The sequence below is a fragment of the Photinus pyralis genome, unplaced genomic scaffold (assembly GCF_008802855.1).
Source record: "Photinus pyralis isolate 1611_PpyrPB1 unplaced genomic scaffold, Ppyr1.3 Ppyr1.4_LG1, whole genome shotgun sequence".
In the NCBI taxonomy this organism is placed as follows: Eukaryota; Metazoa; Arthropoda; class Insecta; order Coleoptera; family Lampyridae; genus Photinus; species Photinus pyralis.
Genome location: NW_022170249.1, coordinates 60,663,297 through 60,686,003, shown reverse-complemented (window position 1 = coordinate 60,686,003; position 22,707 = coordinate 60,663,297). Strand labels below are relative to the sequence as shown.

Below are 22,707 nucleotides of genomic sequence, written 5' to 3'. Positions count from 1 at the left end.
TTAAGGAACCATTTTTACCCTAGGAAGGGCTCTGGCAAAGTACTGCTGCTCTTGGATGGGCACACATCACACACCTCAAATGTGGAAATGTTGGAATTTGCTGAGCAACACGACATAATTCTATTTTGTCTTCCACCACACACCACTCATTAATTACCTACAACCGCTTGACAGGTGCTTCTTTAAATCTTTAAAGGGGCATTATTACGAAGTGTGCAGGCAGTTTATGAAGAACACTCCAAACCGGAAACTGAATAGACTCCAATTTGGTAAACTGCTGGGAGAATCATGGGGAAAATCAGCATCTGTTCACAATGCAGTTTCTGCATTTAAATCAACAGGAGTGATGCCGTTTAATCCCCAAATTATTCCTGACTATGCGTTTCTGATCATCGAGGATACCATGAATACTCCTGACAATCAAAATCGCCCAACTCAAGACATTCCAGTAATTCATCAACAACAACCCATCACTCCACAACCTAAGCAACACAAAACTCGGCACCACCCTCAAATCAGTCCGCAACCTGGACCATCAGGTAATCGCACTGAGTCTCATGAGACGCCTCCAAAGATTACCCCAGGCAAAGCTCTGGATTTAATTTCTCCTGTACCGACTATTGCTCCTTTAACTCAGAAAGTTAAGAGAAACTTATCAAGAGTCATAACGTCACCAGAGTACATAGGGTATCGAAAAGAAGTTGCTTCAAAAAAACAACGCAAATCCGTGGTGGTAAAGAGCAAAGCTATAAGTAAGTCTCGTGTTGTAACCCCACGCGATGAATCATCTTCCTCTGAATCCGAGAATTTGGTTTTGGACGATACTTCTTCTGGGGAAGAAGAACTTGAGGAATATGAAAATGAATGTGCAGGATGCCATGAAGATTATCGACAAACTCAACGTAAGGATGATTGGATACAGTGCGTAACGTGTAAGCGATGGCTGCACGAAGGTTGTACTTCCTTTGAGAATGTTTGTCTGCCATGTGGAAAAAGTTTAAGTAAAAAGAAGACATAATTTCCCTGGGGTCCATCTCTCCTATCCATACTGGTCCATCTCACCTACATGGGGTAGGAGAGATGGACCGTTGCAGTATTGTTTTGTAAACGTTGCCAGTTTTTTATGTTAATCAATGTGATTGATTTATATTTTGTTACGATTAAATAATGCTCTGTGCTTGTCTATTCCGTATTTGTAAGAATTAAATATCGCATTGCAAAGATGCAATATGGAGTTTTATAAAACATGGTTCGACTCTCCTCCAATTACCCTATCTTTCAATAAACTTGCTACATTTTCGTAATTTAACCTGCTTTCGTTATCGAGTTCTCTTAATTTTGCTAACATGTAATCATGATTTAAATTCTCAAAATCAGAAAAACCTCGTATGATTTTTGTGAGAGAATTTTGGCAAAGAAAGTGACTTGATTCCAAGGTTAGATATAAATCGGCCAAATATTTAACTCCAATTTCTTCCAAGTCTTTTTTTGAGTTTAGAGAATGTAAATCGTTAACATTTTCAGTTTGCTCGCTATCGAGCACATATTCTTCAGAACCAGATGGTAGGTTGCAATCTATTTCGTTAGTCACGTTAAATCCGAATTTATGAATGCCTGCAAAATCAAAGTGTTTCCTCATCACATGGGTCTTAAACGATGGAACATTTTTGTAAACAGTTTTGCAACTGGCACAAGAAATAAATGGACATGTTATAGGAACGTTTTCTCTAATGTGAGAGCGCATATGAGCACACAATTCCTTTTTATTAGTAGCAATAAAAATGCAATTTTTAACGTTACATTTTACCCTAATTTCACTACTTTTGGGGTTTAATTGTCTGTGATGTCGAAAGATATGTTGTCTAAATCCAGAACATGTTTTAAAAGCTAATCTATTGCACTGATGGCGAATGCAAAAGAATTGCGCGCCCTTTTTATTTCTATGCAAGTACTGATGCAAATCGTATTTCTCGACATTACTGCACTTAAATTTACAATTATTACAGTTAAACATAATTAAAATACGTACTTACCTTCAGTTTTTCAGAATCGCAGATTATTCTATTAATTACAGGACACAGACTAACAAACACCAATTCAGTTCAGGATAACCAAATGACTAGGCTATGACGTTCACTTCGCTTCTCCGCAAAAACTGAAGTTCAGCAAAAGTATAAATATGACATCACGTTCTTCGTTTTCAAGTATCAAGACAGTAATATTACACAAGGGCATATTCAGGACAAAATCTTACAGTATAGGTTTGACGTTTTTCATACTTACATTGTAATTATTTTTTTTACATACCCCATACTTTAATTTTAATGTCAACTTATGGGAATTTACATATTTACACTGTAAATTTCCCAAGTAATATATTTTTACGTATTATCTCATGTAATACTCATATGCGTTTTCATTTTACATAACATATCACAAAACATTTTTAATTCCCTGATTTAAACTGCAATTTTTACAGCACGGCGATTGGAAAATTCCTGTAACTTTTTTCAGTGTGTAGTAGTTTTCCAAACAACCTACACACTCATCCTCGTCATACTCTTCTTCATTGTCATCGCTTTCTAATATCACGTTATGGTCAGATTCGGAACTTGTATACTTATTCGTTTCTTAGATACTTTTTTGACAGTCTTTTCTTGATTATTTTTAACAGTTTTTTGTTTTTTAATGTTTTTTTCACGAACTATGGTAATGTTTTCAGTTGATGTCAAAACTCCTCCAAGGTTTCTCGTAGCCCTCTTCGCCTTTTCTTTAATTAAAGTGGGAACCGGCGAAATTTGCTCTAGAAGTTTTCCAGGAGTTATTTCATCAATTTTGGAAGTGATTGGAACTGGTGACAAATTTCTAACGTTGTTCGTAATTCCGGAAGTGCTTGGAACTGGTGACAAATTTCTAACGTTGTTCGTATCATCTGGTTGGATTGTAGAAGTCTGTTGGGTTGGTGTGCTGCGTCGGATATGGCAAAAGCGTCGTCTGGTATAGCACCATCAGGATTGTAAGGGTATATCCCTGTAGATTTAAAACCAGCTACTGCATTGGAAACTGTGCATCCTTTTCCCCAACTCTCCGCAAGTAATGAACCAAATTGAAATCTGGTTAACTTTCTTCCAGGATTAGTTCGCACCCATTGTTGACAAGCAGCATAAAAGTAGGTTTTCAGTGCTTTAAAAACGGCTCTATCGAGCGGTTGCAAGTAATGCGTTGTATGGCTGGGGAGACATAACAACACAACATCATTGTCACGAGCTGTTTCTAGCAGTTCAATAGATGTGCAATGGGATGCATGTCCGTCTAGGATCAATAATACCTTACCAGCAGGTTTTCGGGGAAGAAAGTGTTCTTTAAGTCATGTCAGGAAAATTTCAGTGTTAACATACGCTGATTTTTGCGACATGTAAATAATAGATCCTGGTGGCATCCCGTCTTCGTATTCTGCTTTTTTGTATTTTCCTTTAAATACGCACGCCGGTGGAAGAAATGTTCCTTCCGCATTACAGCAGGTAATGCATGATATTGTTTCCCCTTTTTCGCTGCACGTAGTTGTGGAGACGCTCTTAGAACCTTTTTCAGCAATAACGATACCTGTTCGATTGTTGAGCTGCAAGCCGGTCTCATCGGTGTTGTAGATGCTTCCTGGCCTTTGGAAAATATCAAGATCTTCTAAAACACTTTGGAGAAGTTGAAAATACTGGTTGACCACTTCTCTGTTCATTCCAAAACTTCTTGCAATAGAAACACCCTCTGCTTTCCTCAATGTGAGATCGGGATTGCGACGTAAAAAAGAATTGAACCAATCGTAGCCTGCTTTTTCCTTCTCTCTATTAAATCTGTGGGATAGTTTCAGTTGTTCTGCGAAAAAGAATGCAACTCTACGCACATCGTCAATAGTTAGGGTAATTCAAGGAGAGTTGGCGCACTAGGTGAGATGACGCAGTGGCAGTTTGTGCACTAAATATACAAGTTTTTCATTTGGCATCACTGTACAGCATCGACATAACACATGCAACTTGTGGCTGTTGTCGCCATTGTATTCAAACGATCGTAGGCTGCGTATTAACAGTGCAAAGTTTGTGTTCAGCACTAAAAAAAAAATTTCGTTCGCAAAGTTTATAGTTATTTAGGTATGTTAACACTTCATTTTATATTATTCTATATATTTCTTGTGGCAGTAGGATAGTATGTAATTGTGCCTAACCTCAATTTATCTCGATTTTAAAAACGTGTCTGCTAATATCACAGATTTAAATATACTAACAGATGGATCATGCCATGTTAAATTCTGGCAACGGTGATTTGGATTTAAGCCTCTGGTGCGTTAAATCCAAACTAAATTAGTGTTATTCCGCGTCCACAAGGAAGCGCTGTAGAATGAATAACTTGCGCGTGGTTTACAACTGCAATAAGAAAGACAAGAACTGTTGCGATAAACAGGGGTATCCGATTACACAGAGCCCAACAAATGTTGTATTGTATGTAACTGACCTTCCCCTTTTACACTCGCAATTTTTCTGCTAGCATGCGTTTATGTTAGTTACACATACACATTCCTTTATATCGAAACTCGGAAGGGCGAACCGACGACTGATTATACCTTATTCTGTCAAACCAACAAGATTTGTAATTATGCAGGATGTTTACCGTATAATTGATTTATTTTTTATTATAAGTAGGTACGGTATTTTGTGCGATTTAGGTTATAATGCCGACATCTCTGATTACAGCTTGGCGTGTTCCGTGCTCGTATTTAAATTTTTATAGTATTTTTAATGATAAGACGATCTAAAAGCACAATTATGACGTAGACGAAGTTTTTATTAATTAATCAGAGAAGGTGTTAGGCCTGTTTTGTGAGAAACAACATAGGTAACTAACAATAGGCGTCTCTGAGAATTTATGTCAAGTTAGCGAATATGAGTCGAATGTGAGATGTGACCAAACGTCCCGTTTTGAACGTGACAGTTCCGTTTTTAGTACACTTTCACTTTCAAAAAAAAATGTGCACACTTTGGCGCTCTTGGTATGTCTACCTGTCTGTCTGTCTGAGTCACAAAGGCTCCGGAACTACACCACTTACAGACATGGTATTGGTGTCATTCCATCAGAAAAGTTATTTCATTTTTGTATTCTCATTAAGGCATGAAATGTCCATAAGGGCTGTTAAAATCGAAAAAACAAATTTGAAAATGCACTCTTCGCCTTTGCCCACATGCGGATTAATGATTTTTTTCCTTATATATGCTGGTTATCCACGACAATCACAACAGGGTTTAATTTCTAGAAAACATGGTTTTCTGTAAAACAAAATATATGCGGTATGTTGATGGATGGTGGATTTCAAAAATATTGCAACATATGGACTGAGTGAGATGCCTCAAACCATGACTCTACAAAATTGTTTCTCGTCTTGGTCCATTATTTTTGACCGCAGAAGGACCCGCAAATTCAAATCTTGGAGTTTGGATCCCAATCGGATATAATCGTTGAATATTGTAAGGAAGTGTATTAACATTAAATGATTTAAAATCAAAAGTTGTGGGGTTTTTGTGGAGACAACGGTAACTGTAGGTAATTTTGGTGGCAAAAATAGTAAAAGGTGTCAACAAGGCCTTTGCAATGGAGGTCGTCCCTGAAATAAAAACAAAACTTATAGGGATTGTTGATTTGAGTTCACCATTGTTAAAATTAAAATTGACTTATTTTTAGTGTTCGCATTGAAAAATACTCAAAGAGTTCTACGACTTAGCTGATAGAAAGTATCAAAAACTGTTGGGTTACATTAAAACAAGGTGCCTCGCATTGATGTCTGCATTCGAAAGAGTTTTCAAAATATTGTTATGTGAAAACACTAGGTACTTTTTGAGTATCTCAATGTCTGAATATTTTCAAGTAATTGTTTGAAAATTTCAGCTCCGAAATTTGGTTGCTTTTTCTACACGCGCAACCCTATTAAAGATCGAGGCACAAAGCATATCTGCAATTGAGGCTGTTAAATTAATCGCCCAAGGCTCTAAGGGATAATTTGGCTGTGCCTATGAGACAAAAAGTTATTTTTTCTTCTCAGTTCCACTGGTAATTTATTGACGAAACTTTAAAAAAATTTGTTGTCAGTTCAAATACAAGTTAGAAGCGTGTAAATGGGGGATTCTTATAAGTGCAATTTACGTTATGTGATTTTGATTACGATTTCTCTTGCGACTTGCGAGTTGCCATAACCAAATATTTCAAGATTCACATTACACTATTTTGTCGTACGACTTGTAAAATTGTATCTTGACGTGCGATTATGGATTCGACCTCGACCAAAACTGTAGAAGAAGATAGGAAAAACTAAAAATTATCACGTTAGTAAACCACGCGTGGGGATGGCGCCCAGATGTCGCCGTCCCCACATCATGTAGCCCCGTCCCTAAAGTTGTTAATTACACGACCCCGTATGGACACGTACACTCCTCGTCTTTCTACATGCGATTGTCTACAGGCCCTCATTTGCTGCCAGCCAGGCAGCCATCCAACCAGCCAGTCAGCCGACCAAAGTGATATGAAAAGCTTCTATTAAGAACAAACGAAGATGCAATTAGAGTTTTGACATCGATCCTACTTTGCAAAAATGAGCTAAAAACTACCGTAGGCCTATGTCTGGTCCAGAATTGCAGTTAAAATTCGAATTTTCAAAAACAATTTTGGTTTCGTTATTTTTCCCTTAAAGAGACGCAGATACCAAATTTCTGTGAGATCGAAAATGTCGCATCCCAGTTGAGACTCTATATTGGGGAAGTACCGCTGTAGACGTTACAATTTCCACGATATGTACCACCATTCTGTTCTTGGTATAGTCATGAATTTCTAAGGCTGCAAATGCGGAACAAAATAGTGCAGAAAGTACTTCGATATATTTTGAGATATTAGTAAATCCGTACGGGTTGTCAAAAAGCGCGGGGTGGCTATATTGCGATTACCGTTTTTGGACGTATCAAAATTTCATCAAACGTCAACGTTTTAGATCATTTTAAGCAACTTTTAAAGAATAAAAATTTTTACTGTCTGTTTTAACTCGTATGTACCTACGTATGTACGTACATACGTTGGCAGATTAGGCATAAAGGATGTAAACGTCATACTATTTTTTTTTAAATAGCAATAACGCAAAATTTTTATTAAATTATTCGGAAGACTTTGTTTTTCTGTGTACAACCTACACAAATTATGCTAGGTTTTATTTCAAATAAACTTTTTTTTCAAATACATAGTAGCGCTAAATTTTTTATTTAGTTATTTGAAAGAGATTATTTTTCTTGGTTCAACCTACACAAATTTGGTTTTATTACAAAAAAATATATATGAAATTCTCCGAAATACAGCAGCTTAGTGCGCGGTTACTAAATACTTAGGATTTGAAAAGAATATTTAAAATTCATTGTCGGGGCATATTGAAGGACTCTTCAGGCTACAACCTAAAAATATTTTCAACGAAATTGCAATTGTTATACAGAGGTATATATAGGTGTTTTAACTTTTAACGGCCTATTAATTACTGAGAGGCTTTAAAAATCGACAAACCTTGTGTATTATTAAAAATGGTTGAATTACAAAAATATGTATAAAAGGTAAATACGGCGTGCTTATATCGTTAGAAAGGTAATCAAATCCTACATTTGAATCAATAAAAAACTTGGTAGTTTCATTTAAAAAAATCAAGTTATCTTTGATTGAAATTTTGAAAATTGACAGTGATTTCTTTTAGCACAAAAAAAGTTTAACTTTGACCGTTCGGCGTATGTAGGTAAGCACACGTGATGATTAGTAATACTGCAGCGTCATGGCCTTCTAAGTTTTATGAAAACTTCGTTTTCAATTTTTACGGAACATCTATTTTTTGAAATAATGACGCTCAGCCATTCATTTTAGCTATCATGAATCATGTGTAAATAAAGTCACCCTAAAATTGACCAAGTAATCGAAATATGCAATAATATAGGTGAGTTCTATTTAAAAAAATACAACTTTTATATAAATCACCCTGTATACATCATCGAGCTTTTGTTTGATTCGGATTCCTGGTGCCTCAAAACATGTATTTGATGTTTCCCGTCAAAAAAGGGAAGGGTCATTTTTTTACCCCACTGCAATATTAAAATAAACAAACAGATAACGAGTGAAGTTTTCGAGTAGTTATAAAAAGCTGTTCTGCAAGAATTTTACACCTGGTTTCAATTTCATTTGGCGATGCCTTGAATGAACGTATAGACATATCAAAACTTTCCATTGATAGTAGTTTGATTACAGAATTTTAATTTTCAGGCTGAAACTGAAACTACCTCGGAAACTACCATTCTATAGAAAAAAATTGGATTTATTAATTTAAATTAAAGGAGAGAGAACGGTCACAGATACGCCCACACAAGGTCGTAATTGAACACAAACACTCAATACAAAGACCCATTGTTTTAATTACGAAGAAAAAAATTCATATCATATTGCTTTTCAGCACCATCAATAGTAAAAACCTTCTATGCCATCGTTATATACAGACTCCTGCTGATTATTTTAAGCTGAGACGCAAACTAAAACTTTCGATTTAATAAAATTCATATAGGTGCGCTAGCAACTGGAACGTTTGTTGTGTTTCCACAATCGCCTATCTCATGATCCATCTGTAGTATATTTAAATCTGTGCTAATATTAAGTGCGTCATCTCTCCTTATATAGTTAGGTGAGTTGACGCATTCCAATTTGAGGATAGATGACGCAGTCATAGTAATAATTCCCATAGAGTATTTTTTTAGTGATTGATATTTTATAGATATGCCGACCGAATATAAACGAAAGGGAAGCGTTAAAAGATGCGAGTGGACGGTACAGCAACTATCCGAGGCGATAAGCGCGATAGAAACAGTAGTCCATTGATATTAGCATAAATAGAAAAAAAAAATTATAAAGTTTTGAAATATTGAGATTATACGCACCAAAAGGAAACTTTTTAAAATCCAAAAAGTTCTTAAGTTAGAAGTGTGAGCTTCACCCCCAAAAACTACCCCTAACGAGCATTGCGGTGGTTTTTCTCGTTTTTCTCCGAAACCATTGGCCGCACAGAAAATTTAATTCCCACTAAAAATGTTCCTTATAAAATTTCCTATAAAAAAGGTTCTTATATTTATCTTGTTTTATTCAATGAATTTCGAGCAACGAGCGATCGAAGTTAGGGGTTGCTTTCAGTGCAGGTGGGTTATACCGAATTTTTGTTTATTTGACTTTACAAATCAAACATGATTTTAATTTAATGAATAAAAACACTTTTAGATGTTAAAATATTGTACGACTGTTACAAGGGCAACAAGGGTAGTATATTTTTAAAGTAATTTAACTGATATTTTGTTGTAAAATTGTCGCCATCTTTTTCTTTCAATAGATATAAAAAATATATGAAATTATATTTTTTTAAGTCCAACAGAGTAGCGACATTTTCTGAGATGAAAAAGTATCATAACATATATAGCCAGAGTTTTAAAAGGTGTCTTAAAATAGGGTTTTTTCAGGTACGCCACTGTGCGAGACTAGGAAGTAGTTGAAAACACTGGGACGTCACCATCTGCAATAGGCGATGCGTTTTCTCGTTAACAGTGCGATTACTGCGATTTTAGTATAGCGTTAAACGTTGTTTCACTTGCATGTGCGTTACTCATTTGTTCGTTCGTTACGTGACATATTAATGTTTTATAACAACTGTGTTACAGGTTAGTGCAATTTTAACAAAGACACATAATATTAGAATATAAAGGACAAATAATAGTTACGCTTTTGATAATAATATCATTTTCAATTTATAAACTGCACGTATGATACGCAATATGGCGTCAACAAGTCGTTGTGTTATTTGTGAAAAATCGTTATCTGAAGGTGAAACGGTGCAAGTCAAAAAAGGTCTGATGAATTTAGTTCGCGTCAGTAAGCTCAGAGAAGATGGCAAACATAAACATTTTGAAAGTGTAGAAGAAATCGTAGTACACCAATTGTGCAGGCGGGAGTATATTAAAGACCAGAATATTAAGAATTTCCTGAGAGAAAAGAAATCACTAGACCAAACAGGGAAGCAGCTTCTACGGTCTCATGAATTGTTTGATTTTAAAACTGTTTGTTTAATATGTGCTGAGAGCTGTGACATAATGAAGGAAAAGAAAAAACCTACAAATATACGTCGAAAAATTTTTGAAGTTCGTTCCTTAACCGTCAAAGATACCTTGCTTGAAAAAGCCGCGTTAAGAAATGACGTTTGGGGTCAGACAGTTACTTCTCGTATCCAAAGAGCTATATGTTTGGTAGCAGAAGAAGCTCGTTATCACCACGATTGCTATTCAAAATTTGCGTCCAATCCATCTACAACTAAAAAGAGGGGACGGTCGGAAGATGAGTGCTTAGCTTCTGCGTTCGAAAAATTGCGTAGCTTCATTGAAAATTCAGACGAATGCCAATTTTCAATGGTTGATTTACTTAAGATAGTTGAGGAACAGCTGCCATCAGGCAAATCAATGTCCATGGCGACACTACGAAATAAACTATTTGAAGAATTCGGCGATGGAGTTGTTTTCGCAACAATGAGAAAAAAACCGACTGTTGCTTGTTTTCGTGGATCTGCGCATAAAATTGCAAATAGTTGGTACACCAATCGATTAGGTAATGAAAAAGAAGAAAGGATGAGGATTGTTCGAACAGCAGCCACGATAGTTCGAGAGGATATTAGAACAACGGCATACGATACTACTGAATATCCAAAAATAATGAATTTTTTAGACAATACCGAGAGTATGGTTCCTGAAACTTTAAAGGCGTTTTTAGAGACAATAATTTTAGCGGATAAAAAAGGGAAAAAAGATAGATTTTTGAAAAAATGTTCAGCTATTTCCCACTCAATAATAGCTGCAAGTAGACCAAGATCTTTTATATCACCTTTACAACTTGGACTCGCCATTTATTTATTCAGAAAAGTAGGTTCGAAAAACATTGTTGATGCTGTTTCGAATATGGGCTTCTGTTCGAGCTACAGAGACGTTACTTTATTCGAGGCCTCGGCTGTGCAGTCCTGGAATCCACTTATTGAGAAAGGCGCCTTCTCGCAGTTTTCTTTTGACAACGCCGATTTTAATATCAGGACAATGACCGGAAAGGAAACTTTTCACTCAATGGGTGGTATACGATGCCTTACACCATATACATCAGTAAATGATACAAATGTTCCAAGGCTTACAGTTGTTCCGGCATCAACAGATATTGCAAGTACTCGAAGAATAGAAATGCAGTCTTTCCAGAGGCAAAGTGAAGGTGGCCTTGCAAAAGAGTCTTTAAAAAATGTGTATCAAGAAGTCGATTTTCAAAAAGCTACAGAATTGACAAATCATGATATCGCTTGGATTATGGGAAAATTTTTGCAACAGCCCTCTTTTCCTGGTTGGCAAGGATTTATGACAGAAATTACCTCTGCTTTACCGTACGTAAAATCAAGGGTTCTCGCCCTACCTTTTGTAAACCATCCTCCAACCCAGTTAAGTACTATACTAACCGTTTTGATGTATGCAGTTGAGGAAAGCAAAAAAAGTGGACAATCTACGTGCATCGTAACTTTTGACCAGCCATTGTATATGAAAGCAAAGGACATCGTGCTACAAAATAACTATGAACACGGAATATTATCAAATGTCATCGTCAGATTAGGAGGGTTCCATTTATTAATGTCGTTCTTGGGATCAATCGGCTTTCTTACACTGAAAAAAAATTAGTAGTCAAAACAAAAAATTATAATTAGATAAAAGAAAACTGTTTAAATAATCTACATTTTTATATAGTCGAGAAACGTGAATTTGATGATACATATATTTCAAATTAGTTGGTGATGCTATCGCTAATTCATCTTACAACATTGGCTAAAAGAACTATTATTTAGTTGTTTTGTTAATACCTAATGCTTTTTACTAAAAATACAAAAACTTATTGTATATTGAAGCTACATAACTTTAGATACATTGTACACTAAATAGCTCCTTTACTAAATTTAATCAATGTGTCACCATATTTTGCAAAATCAACTACTAAATGGCTGTATTAAAGAAAGCAATTCTTTGCTATTTATATCTCTCCGCTGTGCCGTACAAAATAAAATAGTCATTCCGGTTAAAGTTGACGTTCGCAGTTCGCATACAGTATTCTTGAAGAAGTTACTTGTACCTACCTATCAACATAATTTATTGTTATTTAATTAAGTTTGTTTATGGATGAAATTAATTGTGAAGTGTTGCTTCGACAGTGGGGGCTGGAGGAGCTCATTGCCGACTTTGAAGGTAAGCATTTAAGCAGTATTCAATGAGTTACTAATTTGTTTCAACTATGATTTATTTTTCTCTGTTTTTGTACTATGTAGGTAATTATTATAGTTTGTATTTATTTTAGCGAAAAAGATTGATATCGAAGTATTAAAAGAATTGACGGTTACTGACATCGACAATCTCATTCCATTAGAGAAATTTGGAGTGAGAATAAAATTTAGGCAACAGTTATTTGCTTGGAAACGAGATAATGTATGGTTTAAAATTACTATTTAAAGCAAATATTTAATTTCAAATTGTAGGGATATGTTACACCGCTTGCAAGTACTGTTTCTGTGAGTGCAGATCCATCATTTAATGCAATTGAAAATTGGTTAAATACAGTTCCTGTTGTTTTAGATGAGGTAACAGGGTCCGAAAATTGTGTTAAATTGGTGAGTATTAATTAATTGCAGTCATTTTAATTTTTGCCAATCTCCATTTTTGGAAAGTACTTACATGAAATATTTTTAGGACCTACTAAGCCTAATGAAAAGTTCAGTTACTGGAAAAGTAACTATCCATAATTATAATACGCATAAAACATTATCTGTGAATGATAGAAATACTGTCTCAACTTTAATCGCTGAGTTTTGGTTAAACAACAATATTAAAGTGTCTCATAAGGAATATGAAACTGCAGCTAACCAAATAAAAATCAATTTTCCTTCTGAAGATGAGGTAACAGTGCTACTGTTTTTACTCGAATTTATATAATTTGTGTTTTAGAAAACATACTTAAATAGTAAAAAACAACGGGGAAAATTAGCTGAAAAGTACTATAGTCTTTGCAAAAAATATCGTCAACAAGGACTTATAAAAAGTAGATACAATTTGAAACGAAAGGCAGTAGACGACATAAGTTCGTCAACCAGTGAATATATAATGATGACTTGGAAGGAGGGGAAAGTTTTGGAGATTACGAATGGTTACGGTACAATACAGCACCCCCTAATTTAGTATATGAAAAGTGGGGTAGGACCTTCAGGCAACGTAAGAAAGATATTGCTGGAGATGTTAACATTTTTGAGAGATGGCCCATATTAAAGCAAGAAATTGCTGTTTCTTTGGTAAGTTAAATTTTTAATTGAATGTTTAAAAAAATCTTGTTTTTACAGATTGAACTGGACTTTAATAAAATTTATCCTGACAAAAACACATTGCTCTTTGCAAAATGGGATCAATTTGCTATTAAAATTAAACCTATATACTTACGAGATATTAAAGACAAAAGATGCAAATTATTATTAGATTATTTAGAATCTCCGACAGTTAATGAAGGTTTGTATACAACTTTTAATTTATACAAGTAATTAAAAGAATTACTTTTAGATTCTAAACATTACATACTGTGCATAAATTTAAATGCTTTATTTATTCCTCATATAATAAAAAAGGGGAAAGAAAAACCATATAGACCATCTATTTTGGATGCTCAAAATTCTTTTGCAGTTCACGTTACGGTAAGGTAATTTTTGAGTTTTATCTTTATTTGACATTTTTGTATTACAGGATAAAACGTATGTACAAACTTACATAGAAAAACGAAAAACGGAATTAGAATCGCAAAACAGGACATTCCAACCCACCATCATTGTGGTAGGTGACTCTATTCATAATTTGGTATCTTTTTATGTATATATTAATGATGTCTTATATGAATGCAGTTCATTTTTAAAAGCTGTTTCAACTACATTTCAGATATATCATGTTTTTAACCTAAAGTATCCGTCTGAATGTATGCAAGTGTGGCAGTTTTTTGAAAATTATTTTTATGAATTGCCCAATTTAACTAAAATTAGTACAGCGCTAAATGCAGTTATATCTGAAATGATTCGTTGATCTGTCCTTCTTTTGTCAAATCATTGTTCTTAAAATGAAATGTTTTTTATGCAATAATACATTTCAAAATGCAAGCGTGTATATGAACCATTTAAAATTAGTACACTGAGAAAAATTTCTATTAACAGTAAACAAAAATATATTAGCCACAGTAAGATTTCTGCATTAAATAGGTCTTAAATGAGCCCTCTACTTGCTACTAATAGAGTCATTTTGCTATGATGCACCTATTTGCTGTAAAGACTTATTGCCACTAATAGATGCGTTTATTTGCTTCTACAAAAAGTTTATTTGTGGCAAATAAGGTGATCTATTTGTAGTAAATATATAAACTGCTACTATATTTGCGGTAAATAAGCTACTCATGTATGGGAAATAAACGCTGTATTAACGGCAACTATTTGGTTATTTGCCGTTATTAGATCATTTTGCTGCGATTAATACGGCATCCATTTGTAGTAAATAATATGCTTATTTATGGCAAGTAGACATTCAATTAATGATATTAATACGGCATCCATTTGTAGTAAATAATATGCTTATTTATGGCAAGTAGACATTCAATTAATGATATTAATACGGCATCCATTTGTAGTAAATAATATGCTTATTTATGGCAAGTAGACATTCAATTAATGGTAGGCATTTTTTAAATTTCCCATTACAATACACATTGCTGCGGTTAATATTGCACCTATTTGTATCTACTAAACTAATTGCTTCTTATGAGAAATAAACACTTCATTAATGATGAGTGTTTTACTATTTCCTGTACACGGAAAAAAACAATTTATTGAATTATGGACTACAGCCTTTACTTAAAGACATCTTGAGTTCAATATGAGTCAAAGAAATATCTTCTGAAATTAAGTAACTGAAATGCTTACTGCTACTTACATAGAGTGAGAATTTTGTTCTTGGAATAAAGACCTTAAACGTTTAGCTTATGCGTACTGCATTACTTATACCAAGACTGCCAGGTTTTACAGTGTTCTCCATAGTATTTTAGGAGAAGAGATCCTTTTAGTTCAATTAAAATACCCTGTTTCTTACTCAAGTCATTCATATCTTTTCCTTGAACTTGAGCCGTCTAGATTTAAACTTACAGTTCCTTAAATCTATAGATCTATAGTTTTAACCCAAATTAATGTTGTATCTATTTAAGCAAATGGGGGCCATTTGTATAACCGGCACTGTTTTATTGTATATAATTAGTGTCTTTAGAATGAGGTACTTGTCTCATCATTTTCAGAAAGCGCAATGTTAAATTGAAATCTTAAGGTTCTGCGTTTAAGTATTTCACCATTTCGTTTGAAAGGATTTGTAGCTTAGTTGAAGACCTCAACTGCTTTATGTTAAAATTATTATAATTTCATTTCCCCTTCCGCACCAACTCCAAAGACGACGATTGATTTGTTTTAAGATAATTACAATTTTAATTTAAGAAATGAAGAAAACATGAGTTTCAATATAAAATATTTTTATTTCCTGATTTAACAGTATTAAAAATATAACAAAAATGCTAAACAAATATATACATTCTTTACTGAAAATAAAACATAACATAACCAAATGAACTTAATAGATGCATAGTTTAAAAAGTTTTAGTATAAATATCAGCTAGCCTAGTCGGATTGTCTGCCAAAAAGATTTCATGCAATACAACCAAAAAACTTCGTTCCCGAAATGACATGAATAATGTTTGGAATCTCATTTTTGAAATCACTGATCGAGTAGAATTTTTTCTGATTTAATTTTTCTATTTGATAAGCTCTAAAATGGGGATTATACTCAATACAAGACCAGAGAATGCAATAAAAATTCACTATTTTGTAATCATATTTGTTTATCAATATGTCTTCAATCTGGCAAAATGTAGGCATGTCATCATTATAATCAAGTAAAACAATCAGTTTAGTCTCATATCTAATTCCATTAATTTCGTAAAATTTTACACTGTAGAAATGATCAAAATCTAATTCCATTGAGTATTTGAATTTATCTCTGTTCACGGGATTTAAGAGACCAATATCAAAATTGTCTACGAAACCTTCCCCAGATAAAAATCTTGAACACAATTTCAACTGATGTTTTAATGAAAGAGTATAAGGAACATTTCGTCGACATTTAACATTCTGAGAAATATTTTTAAAATCAGAATGTTTACCTTCGTACCTCATACACGATGACAGCATACAGGGGCCTATTTGTCTTATAATTCTAGCATAATGAATGAGAAAATGGAATTTTGGTTTTAGATGAGTTTCTGATATTTTCAAAAATAGAGTATGATGATCATTTATCAGACTATTCAGATAATCTAAAGTTTTTTCTTGTATAACAGGGGATATTAAAATTTCAGTTATTTCTAGTATAAGAAGGTACAAATCCCACACTTCTTCCTTCTCCGGTATTAGGTCACCAACAATAAATCGAAAGTTTTTAACTAAACATAACATCTCTGATGCTGATAGAATTATAAAATTCTTTTTTAGTTGGTCATTTGAAAAACCAGGTGGAATATTTTTTTCGAAGCTATTGTATGTTGTAAATTTGATTCTAAAGTTTAATGTTTCCAGCGTGAAATAATTTTTACGAATCAGTTCATTTATGATCAACAACATATCGTATCTATGAACACCTTCAAATAAATCGTGCATAATATCAGCGTATATATTCTTATAAACATGAAAATTACTTAACCTATTCCAAATGCATTCTTCTTTTAAGATAATTTTGTCTACAGCATCTGTTTCATAGTTTCTCAAATCTCGAATCTTACTTTCACTTTCTACAACACTACTTCTCATTTCATCTTTTGTACAGTAACATACTCGGCAATAAAAATTTGCGGAAAAACTCTCAAAAAACCCTAAAATAGAATTTAACCCAAGATTATCACCGCTGATAGCGATTAAAACAAACTTTACTCCTATATTCGTGTTATTTATTTTAATTGTTATACCTGATTTGTTCAAAAAATTTAATTCTTCTATTACTTTATGAAATATTTTTTCATTTCCGAATTTAGTACGATCGTCACTATAAAAAATGGATGCCAAAAATATATTTTCCAGTCTGGAAGCATATGCTGGTGGTATTGTTGGTATAGTGTAATACACTGCTCCTACTTTATAATATCCAGAATGTGAACCAAGAGGATTTAAAATTTCGAAATCATCAAAATATATGACCAGAGGAAATACAATTTCCCGATCTAGATTATTATTTAATTCTTTCCACAGGTTTCCATTAACCACGTTAAAAAAAATTGTATTGTCACTGTTTGATACTTTTTTTTGGTAATCAAGAATTGCGTCAAATACTCCTGGTAACTCTAAAAATAAAGTGAGCGTTTTCCTCATCGGTATAAAGCAACTGTAATTATTTACTAGGTCTAAACCAACACTATTGTTTTTTCGCTTATTAGTTTGGGAAATGCCTATTATTTGCTGTTCTGGTGCAACAAATTTATTTGACTTTTGGAAAAATTGAACTCTTTTATACTCTGTGTTCAAATGTTTGAAAGGATTTACCATTGTCTTGAACATATTAGAAATTATTTCTGTAAAAATCTGATTTTCTAACGGTTTCAAGGCAATAATGCAACACTCTTCTAAACCGGTTACAATACCCGAAGATAAAAACCAAGCAACTAAATCAATAAATATTTGAATTGTAGTACGGTTAATGGATTTCATGGAGTAAAGTTTTGCTACAAAATTCTCTACGGTGCTATTTAAAAGTACCGTAAATTGTTTTACCTTTTCTCCCAAGTACTTTACGCTGTTTGTTTCAGAGTGTGTATCAGGCGTTTTATGTTGTGTTTTTTCAACGTTACTCAAAATTGAAGAAATTTCAGTATGACATTCGGATTGCAATGGCATTGAAGTTTGTCGAGGTATTGGCTCGTTAGCTTTGTTGGGCAAAATTGTATGTTTAGTCTTGACATGCTTTCTGAAACTAGATTTTTGGTTGTAGAACCTATGACACTCTGGAAATGGGCACCGAAAATTATTTACAAATGCATGTGCAAATTCTATGTGAATAATGTATTTATTGATTGTAATGAAATCTTTTTGGCATATATGGCATTTCATGTCTACATCTGTAACTTAAAATACTTCGCAATAATACAAAAAAAAACGTTTTAAGAAGAAACTATTTCCATTATGCTTGGAATCTGTTTATCAAAATTAGTATTGATTTTATATATAGCTTTTTGTATGATTAGATAAATATGCTCACTTTCGGGAGGGTAGTGTATGTTACAAACATGAAAAAGTTTAAACAGTGTGTCCACTGCCTGTACGCTAGACTCACATTTGTATTTAATATTGTCTACTACCACGTAGTTGTGCGAAATTTCCGATAAGGAGGGCCCAACGAATACAATGTATGGCTGAACTCTTCGGCCCTTTTGATAAGCCACCTCAGTTTTATTTTGAATTGCCAAGTTAATGCTACCTGGATCCTAAAAAAGATGAAAAGTGGTAACTTCTTAAGCCTATATTAGTAATGCAATACCTTGACGTGCAAAAAAATGCCCTCGATGCTCTCTAATGTTGAGAATTTCCAAATTTTTTTCCCGGTTTTTATTTTTCCGGTGGGCGGAACAATGTAATTTAGTAATATTAATTCCGTTGGTATGTTGTCGCCTAGAAAAAGAATATTTATCGAAATGATGTATGAGGCTTGAATTAGGATGTTATTATTTTTTTCTTAAAACGTCAATTTTTTTAATAAAAATTTTAAAAAAACCAATAAAACGGGACATTTCTCAACTAATTTCATGAAATATAAGGCTTGAAACGCACTGGAGGCAACTACAAAATTACATCCCTAGTATCACTTTAGGCTCCTTACGAAATTACTGATGCCCATTATTGCATTAGGCATGCTAGTATGGTATTCTAACTCACCCTCGGTTAAGGATTCTTTTAATTCGATGGCGTAAGGGTCTCTCAATTGATTTCCACGTTTTAATATTAGCTCGTCTATGAACTTCTTCCAATGTAAATGGAAATTTAGATGATGCTCGGGATACTGCTTTTCAAAGTCCAGGTTAATCTAAAAAATATTTTAAATGTAAATATTAAAACATTTTGAAAAGCTAAATGATCTCGTAAATAACTAACAATTCTGGGCGTTAAAAACTCGTATCATACATAGCTGTACGCAAGCTTTAAAAACCTTCATTTCTTAAATAAAAAGTATGTACAGCCTCTATACTCACCAGGGCATTGGCCCTTAGATCATTGAGAATTGGCCAGTCTTCATAAAATTCCGTGACTGTCCCTTTTCCACTAGATTTCCTATAGTGGTAAGTTTTTTGCCATTTTTCAACAACGACAGCCCATGGTTCCGAATTTGTTCGCAGCCACAGCCAATCTTCCTTTATATCGTTGTCAATATTTGTATCTGCAGACAATAGAATTTCAATTGAACGCTCCGCGTTTTCGTTTAGGTAAAAACACCATTGAATAATTAATAATAGTGTTTTTATTCAATGCACACTTAGTTATACCAAAACTAAAAGCTAGCTGTGGCACCAGGTCTGCACCATAGTTTCATTACGTAAAACCGATTTTATTTTTTCGCAAGGTATGTATTACGATCGCAGTGCAAGGTGTTTCAAAATTCAGTAGGTACCTACTAGGATTTTAGTATCATACTTTTAAAGTCAAAATAAAAATTTCTTCCTGTAAACACATGTTCCAATATTAACCCCCTCCGGGCCTCCGCACTACAGCTATGGCAAGTTGCTTAAAAAAATTGTTTTGCACTGTTGACGACAGTTTCCTATCAAATATCAGGAAAATTTTTACACTGTATTTTTTATCTCAAAAAAGCCCAAACGCATCTTGCGATGGCTGTAGCACGGTAGGGGTATACTTTTAAGATGCGGAAAAGTTTTATATTGACCCCAAAAAAGTAGGTATGTCCTTGAAGTTTCGGTACTGACCCGTTGCAAAGAAATTAACAAATATTTTAATAGCTCTTACCATCCAATCGTATCCTTTTAGTATTATTGCCCTCAACGTCAGATTCTACATGTTGGTCCGTTTTTCTTTTTTTAGTATCTCCCGACAAAAATCTTATATTTCTCACTCGGTTTGGTAGTTTTCCCATTGAGCGTTGTGATCGTCCGGCTGGGTGATCAGCTTTCAATATAGGTGGTACATAATACGTTCCCATATTCTCATTTGGGAATAAGTTAATTATTTTAGAAACAATTTTATTATAGTCTCCATGTGTCAGTGGACTAAAAAACAGAAAACGTACGTATGAAGTTACTTGATGTTGCGATGCAATTTTTGAAATATAATAATAACATGCTACTATTTAACGAGATGATTTTTGGGACCATTCTAAGAAAAAAACTTCCTATAAGCGTATCTCCAAAACGTCTTAACTTTGAGATAAAGTGTTAAAGATAAAAAATCAATTTCATACTACATATATCAAATTTTTATGAAATTTGGTGTACGGCGTTTATATATACATAAAAGAGCATTTTTTTGCCAAAAAAACATTTTTTTACAACAGTGGCGTCTGTACTGGACTCGGACTAGATATTTTTGGAGCAAAAAGTGGTACGCCACTGCTTCCTGTTAAAATAAAAATGATTTAAATTTGGAACAAATTTAATTTCTGAACTTTTTTCGCACGACACATCTTTTTCGCATAAAAAAATTAAATTCGTTCATTTGTAGGTACGCTGTTTTCAGTTTTGAAATTAGGTACTACATAATTAGAATTAAAAACGATGTAATATACAGATTTTGTTTTTAAGTCAAAAAATGCTCTTTCGTACATAAACGCGGTCACCAATTTCCATAAAAATATTTAAAGTGAAAAGAAAATGACAATATTTCTTAAAACTTTAACACCCTGTATCTCAAAAGTTAAGACGTTTTGAACATACGTTCATAGGAAGTTTTTTTATTAAAATGGTCTCAAAAATCTACCCCTTAAATATTATAGTATGTTATTAAGAAACACCCTGCGTAAGTTGAGTTTCCATTTGACTAGATTTCGATTTAAATGGGCATTTATATAAAAACTGCTAGTTGCTAAATTAGAATAATACGAGGCAAATAAAAACTCAATTCAGAAATAAAGTAATATTAATGTACCTTCTGATAATGTAGTTGTAAATGTGTTTAACAATTATATCGACTAAGCGATTTTGCTGGGTGCCATTCAACATTCGGTATGTATCATAAAACTTCAATACACTCTTTCCTAGCGCAGAAGTCGTCAATAAAGTTCTGAGGTCGAATTCGTGAATCATACTTTCAGTTAAGATAGATAAGTCAAAGCTCAAATTGTTCACGTCAATTATTTCCAATGGCTTCTCACAAGGTAACGCTGAAGGAGTAGGCATTTCATCACTTGTTGAGGGTGTTGATCCCGTTTCGGTATCCGTGGTCATTTCACTAATTTCCTACGTTAAAGTTTTTTTAATTCTATACCATTTATAGACTAGGTATAGTTATCAAAGATTTGAATACCATGTTAATTTTGAAATGACCAGTATGAAAGTTATGTTATGGGTTTATTATAATTTATAAGATTAGTTTGGTTTGAAAGTAAATGTTTCTGATTAAGATTATCTCCCCATCATAAAATAGCATACATATAATACGAACTTATACGTGTGCTATTTCAAAATGGCCGATTTATGATTTAATATAGCGTAATCAATAGGTATAGCTTAACCAAAAATTACAAAAAAATTCGTGCACTTTTACCAGGATATAAAAACATGAAATTAATTTTTAATATCTGATCGAATGGTACCAATACCGAGTCTCTAAGTGATGTAGTTCAGGAGTCTTTGTGACTCAGGCAGACAGACAGACGACAGACATCAACAGCGAAAAAGTGCAGTTTTTATTTTTTTGAAAAACAATTATGCTATGTTTAAAGTTACAGAACTTATTTCAAAATGCAAAAAAAAAGTTAACTTACCATACAAGTTATCCATTCCGCCAACTTTTGTTGAAAGCGTAGTCGTAAGCCAATAGGCGGTATCAGCTCCTTTATCAAATCCAACCTCCCATTAAGGGTTTTCAAAAAATCTACATCGATTAGGTGTTCTAAAGATTCAAAACAGTTAACAAAATTGTACCTTAAGCACAAATTTAGGGCAGTTCGGAAATTAAAAGTGATGACAAGCAGAATCGAGGAAGAACTAAAGTACAGTTGTTTAGAATGCTGGTATTGTATTGTACTCAGGTAACTACACAATGCAATCAAAAATGAGTCCTTATACTGTCAAGCTGATGCCTTTGAACTACCAAAGGCGACTCGACAGCAACTCATTTTTGATCGCGCGTTATAAAGAAATACGTGTGTACTAACATTGATTCTAGGAAAAAGCTAGAAACTGACTGTTGAACTGTAATTACCGCCCTTCATGATGGTAGTTATTTACGATTATAAATAGGTATTGTAGGTACGTACTTACCTTTGAATGAAGCAATGA

General features: G+C 33.7%; 1 protein-coding gene across 1 annotated transcript; it reads right to left on the bottom strand.

The window, feature by feature from the left end:
* Positions 1–18,363: 18,363 nt before the first annotated feature.
* Positions 18,364–21,674, bottom strand: LOC116164711. The gene is made up of 6 exons (XM_031478923.1): positions 21,353–21,674; positions 20,219–20,478; positions 19,450–19,634; positions 19,136–19,283; positions 18,741–18,871; positions 18,364–18,687 (listed from the first exon to the last, which is right to left on the bottom strand). The coding sequence occupies exons 1-6, from the start codon at positions 21,649–21,651 to the stop codon at positions 18,364–18,366; spliced, it is 1,347 nt and encodes a 448-aa protein (XP_031334783.1). The 5' UTR covers positions 21,652–21,674.
* Between the last annotated feature and the right edge of the window lie 1,033 nt (positions 21,675–22,707).

Excerpts from the sequence above, each read along its gene's own strand:
- LOC116164711 (XM_031478923.1), bottom strand. The coding sequence starts at position 21,651 with ATGACCACGGATACCGAAACGGGATCAACACCCTCAACAAGTGATGAA. Across the intron at positions 19,284-19,449 it reads ATCTAAGGGCCAATGCCCTG|ATTAACCTGGACTTTGAAAA; the intron begins GTGAGTATAGAG and ends AATATTTTTTAG. Across the intron at positions 18,688-18,740 it reads GCATTTTTTTGCACGTCAAG|GATCCAGGTAGCATTAACTT; the intron begins GTATTGCATTAC and ends CATCTTTTTTAG.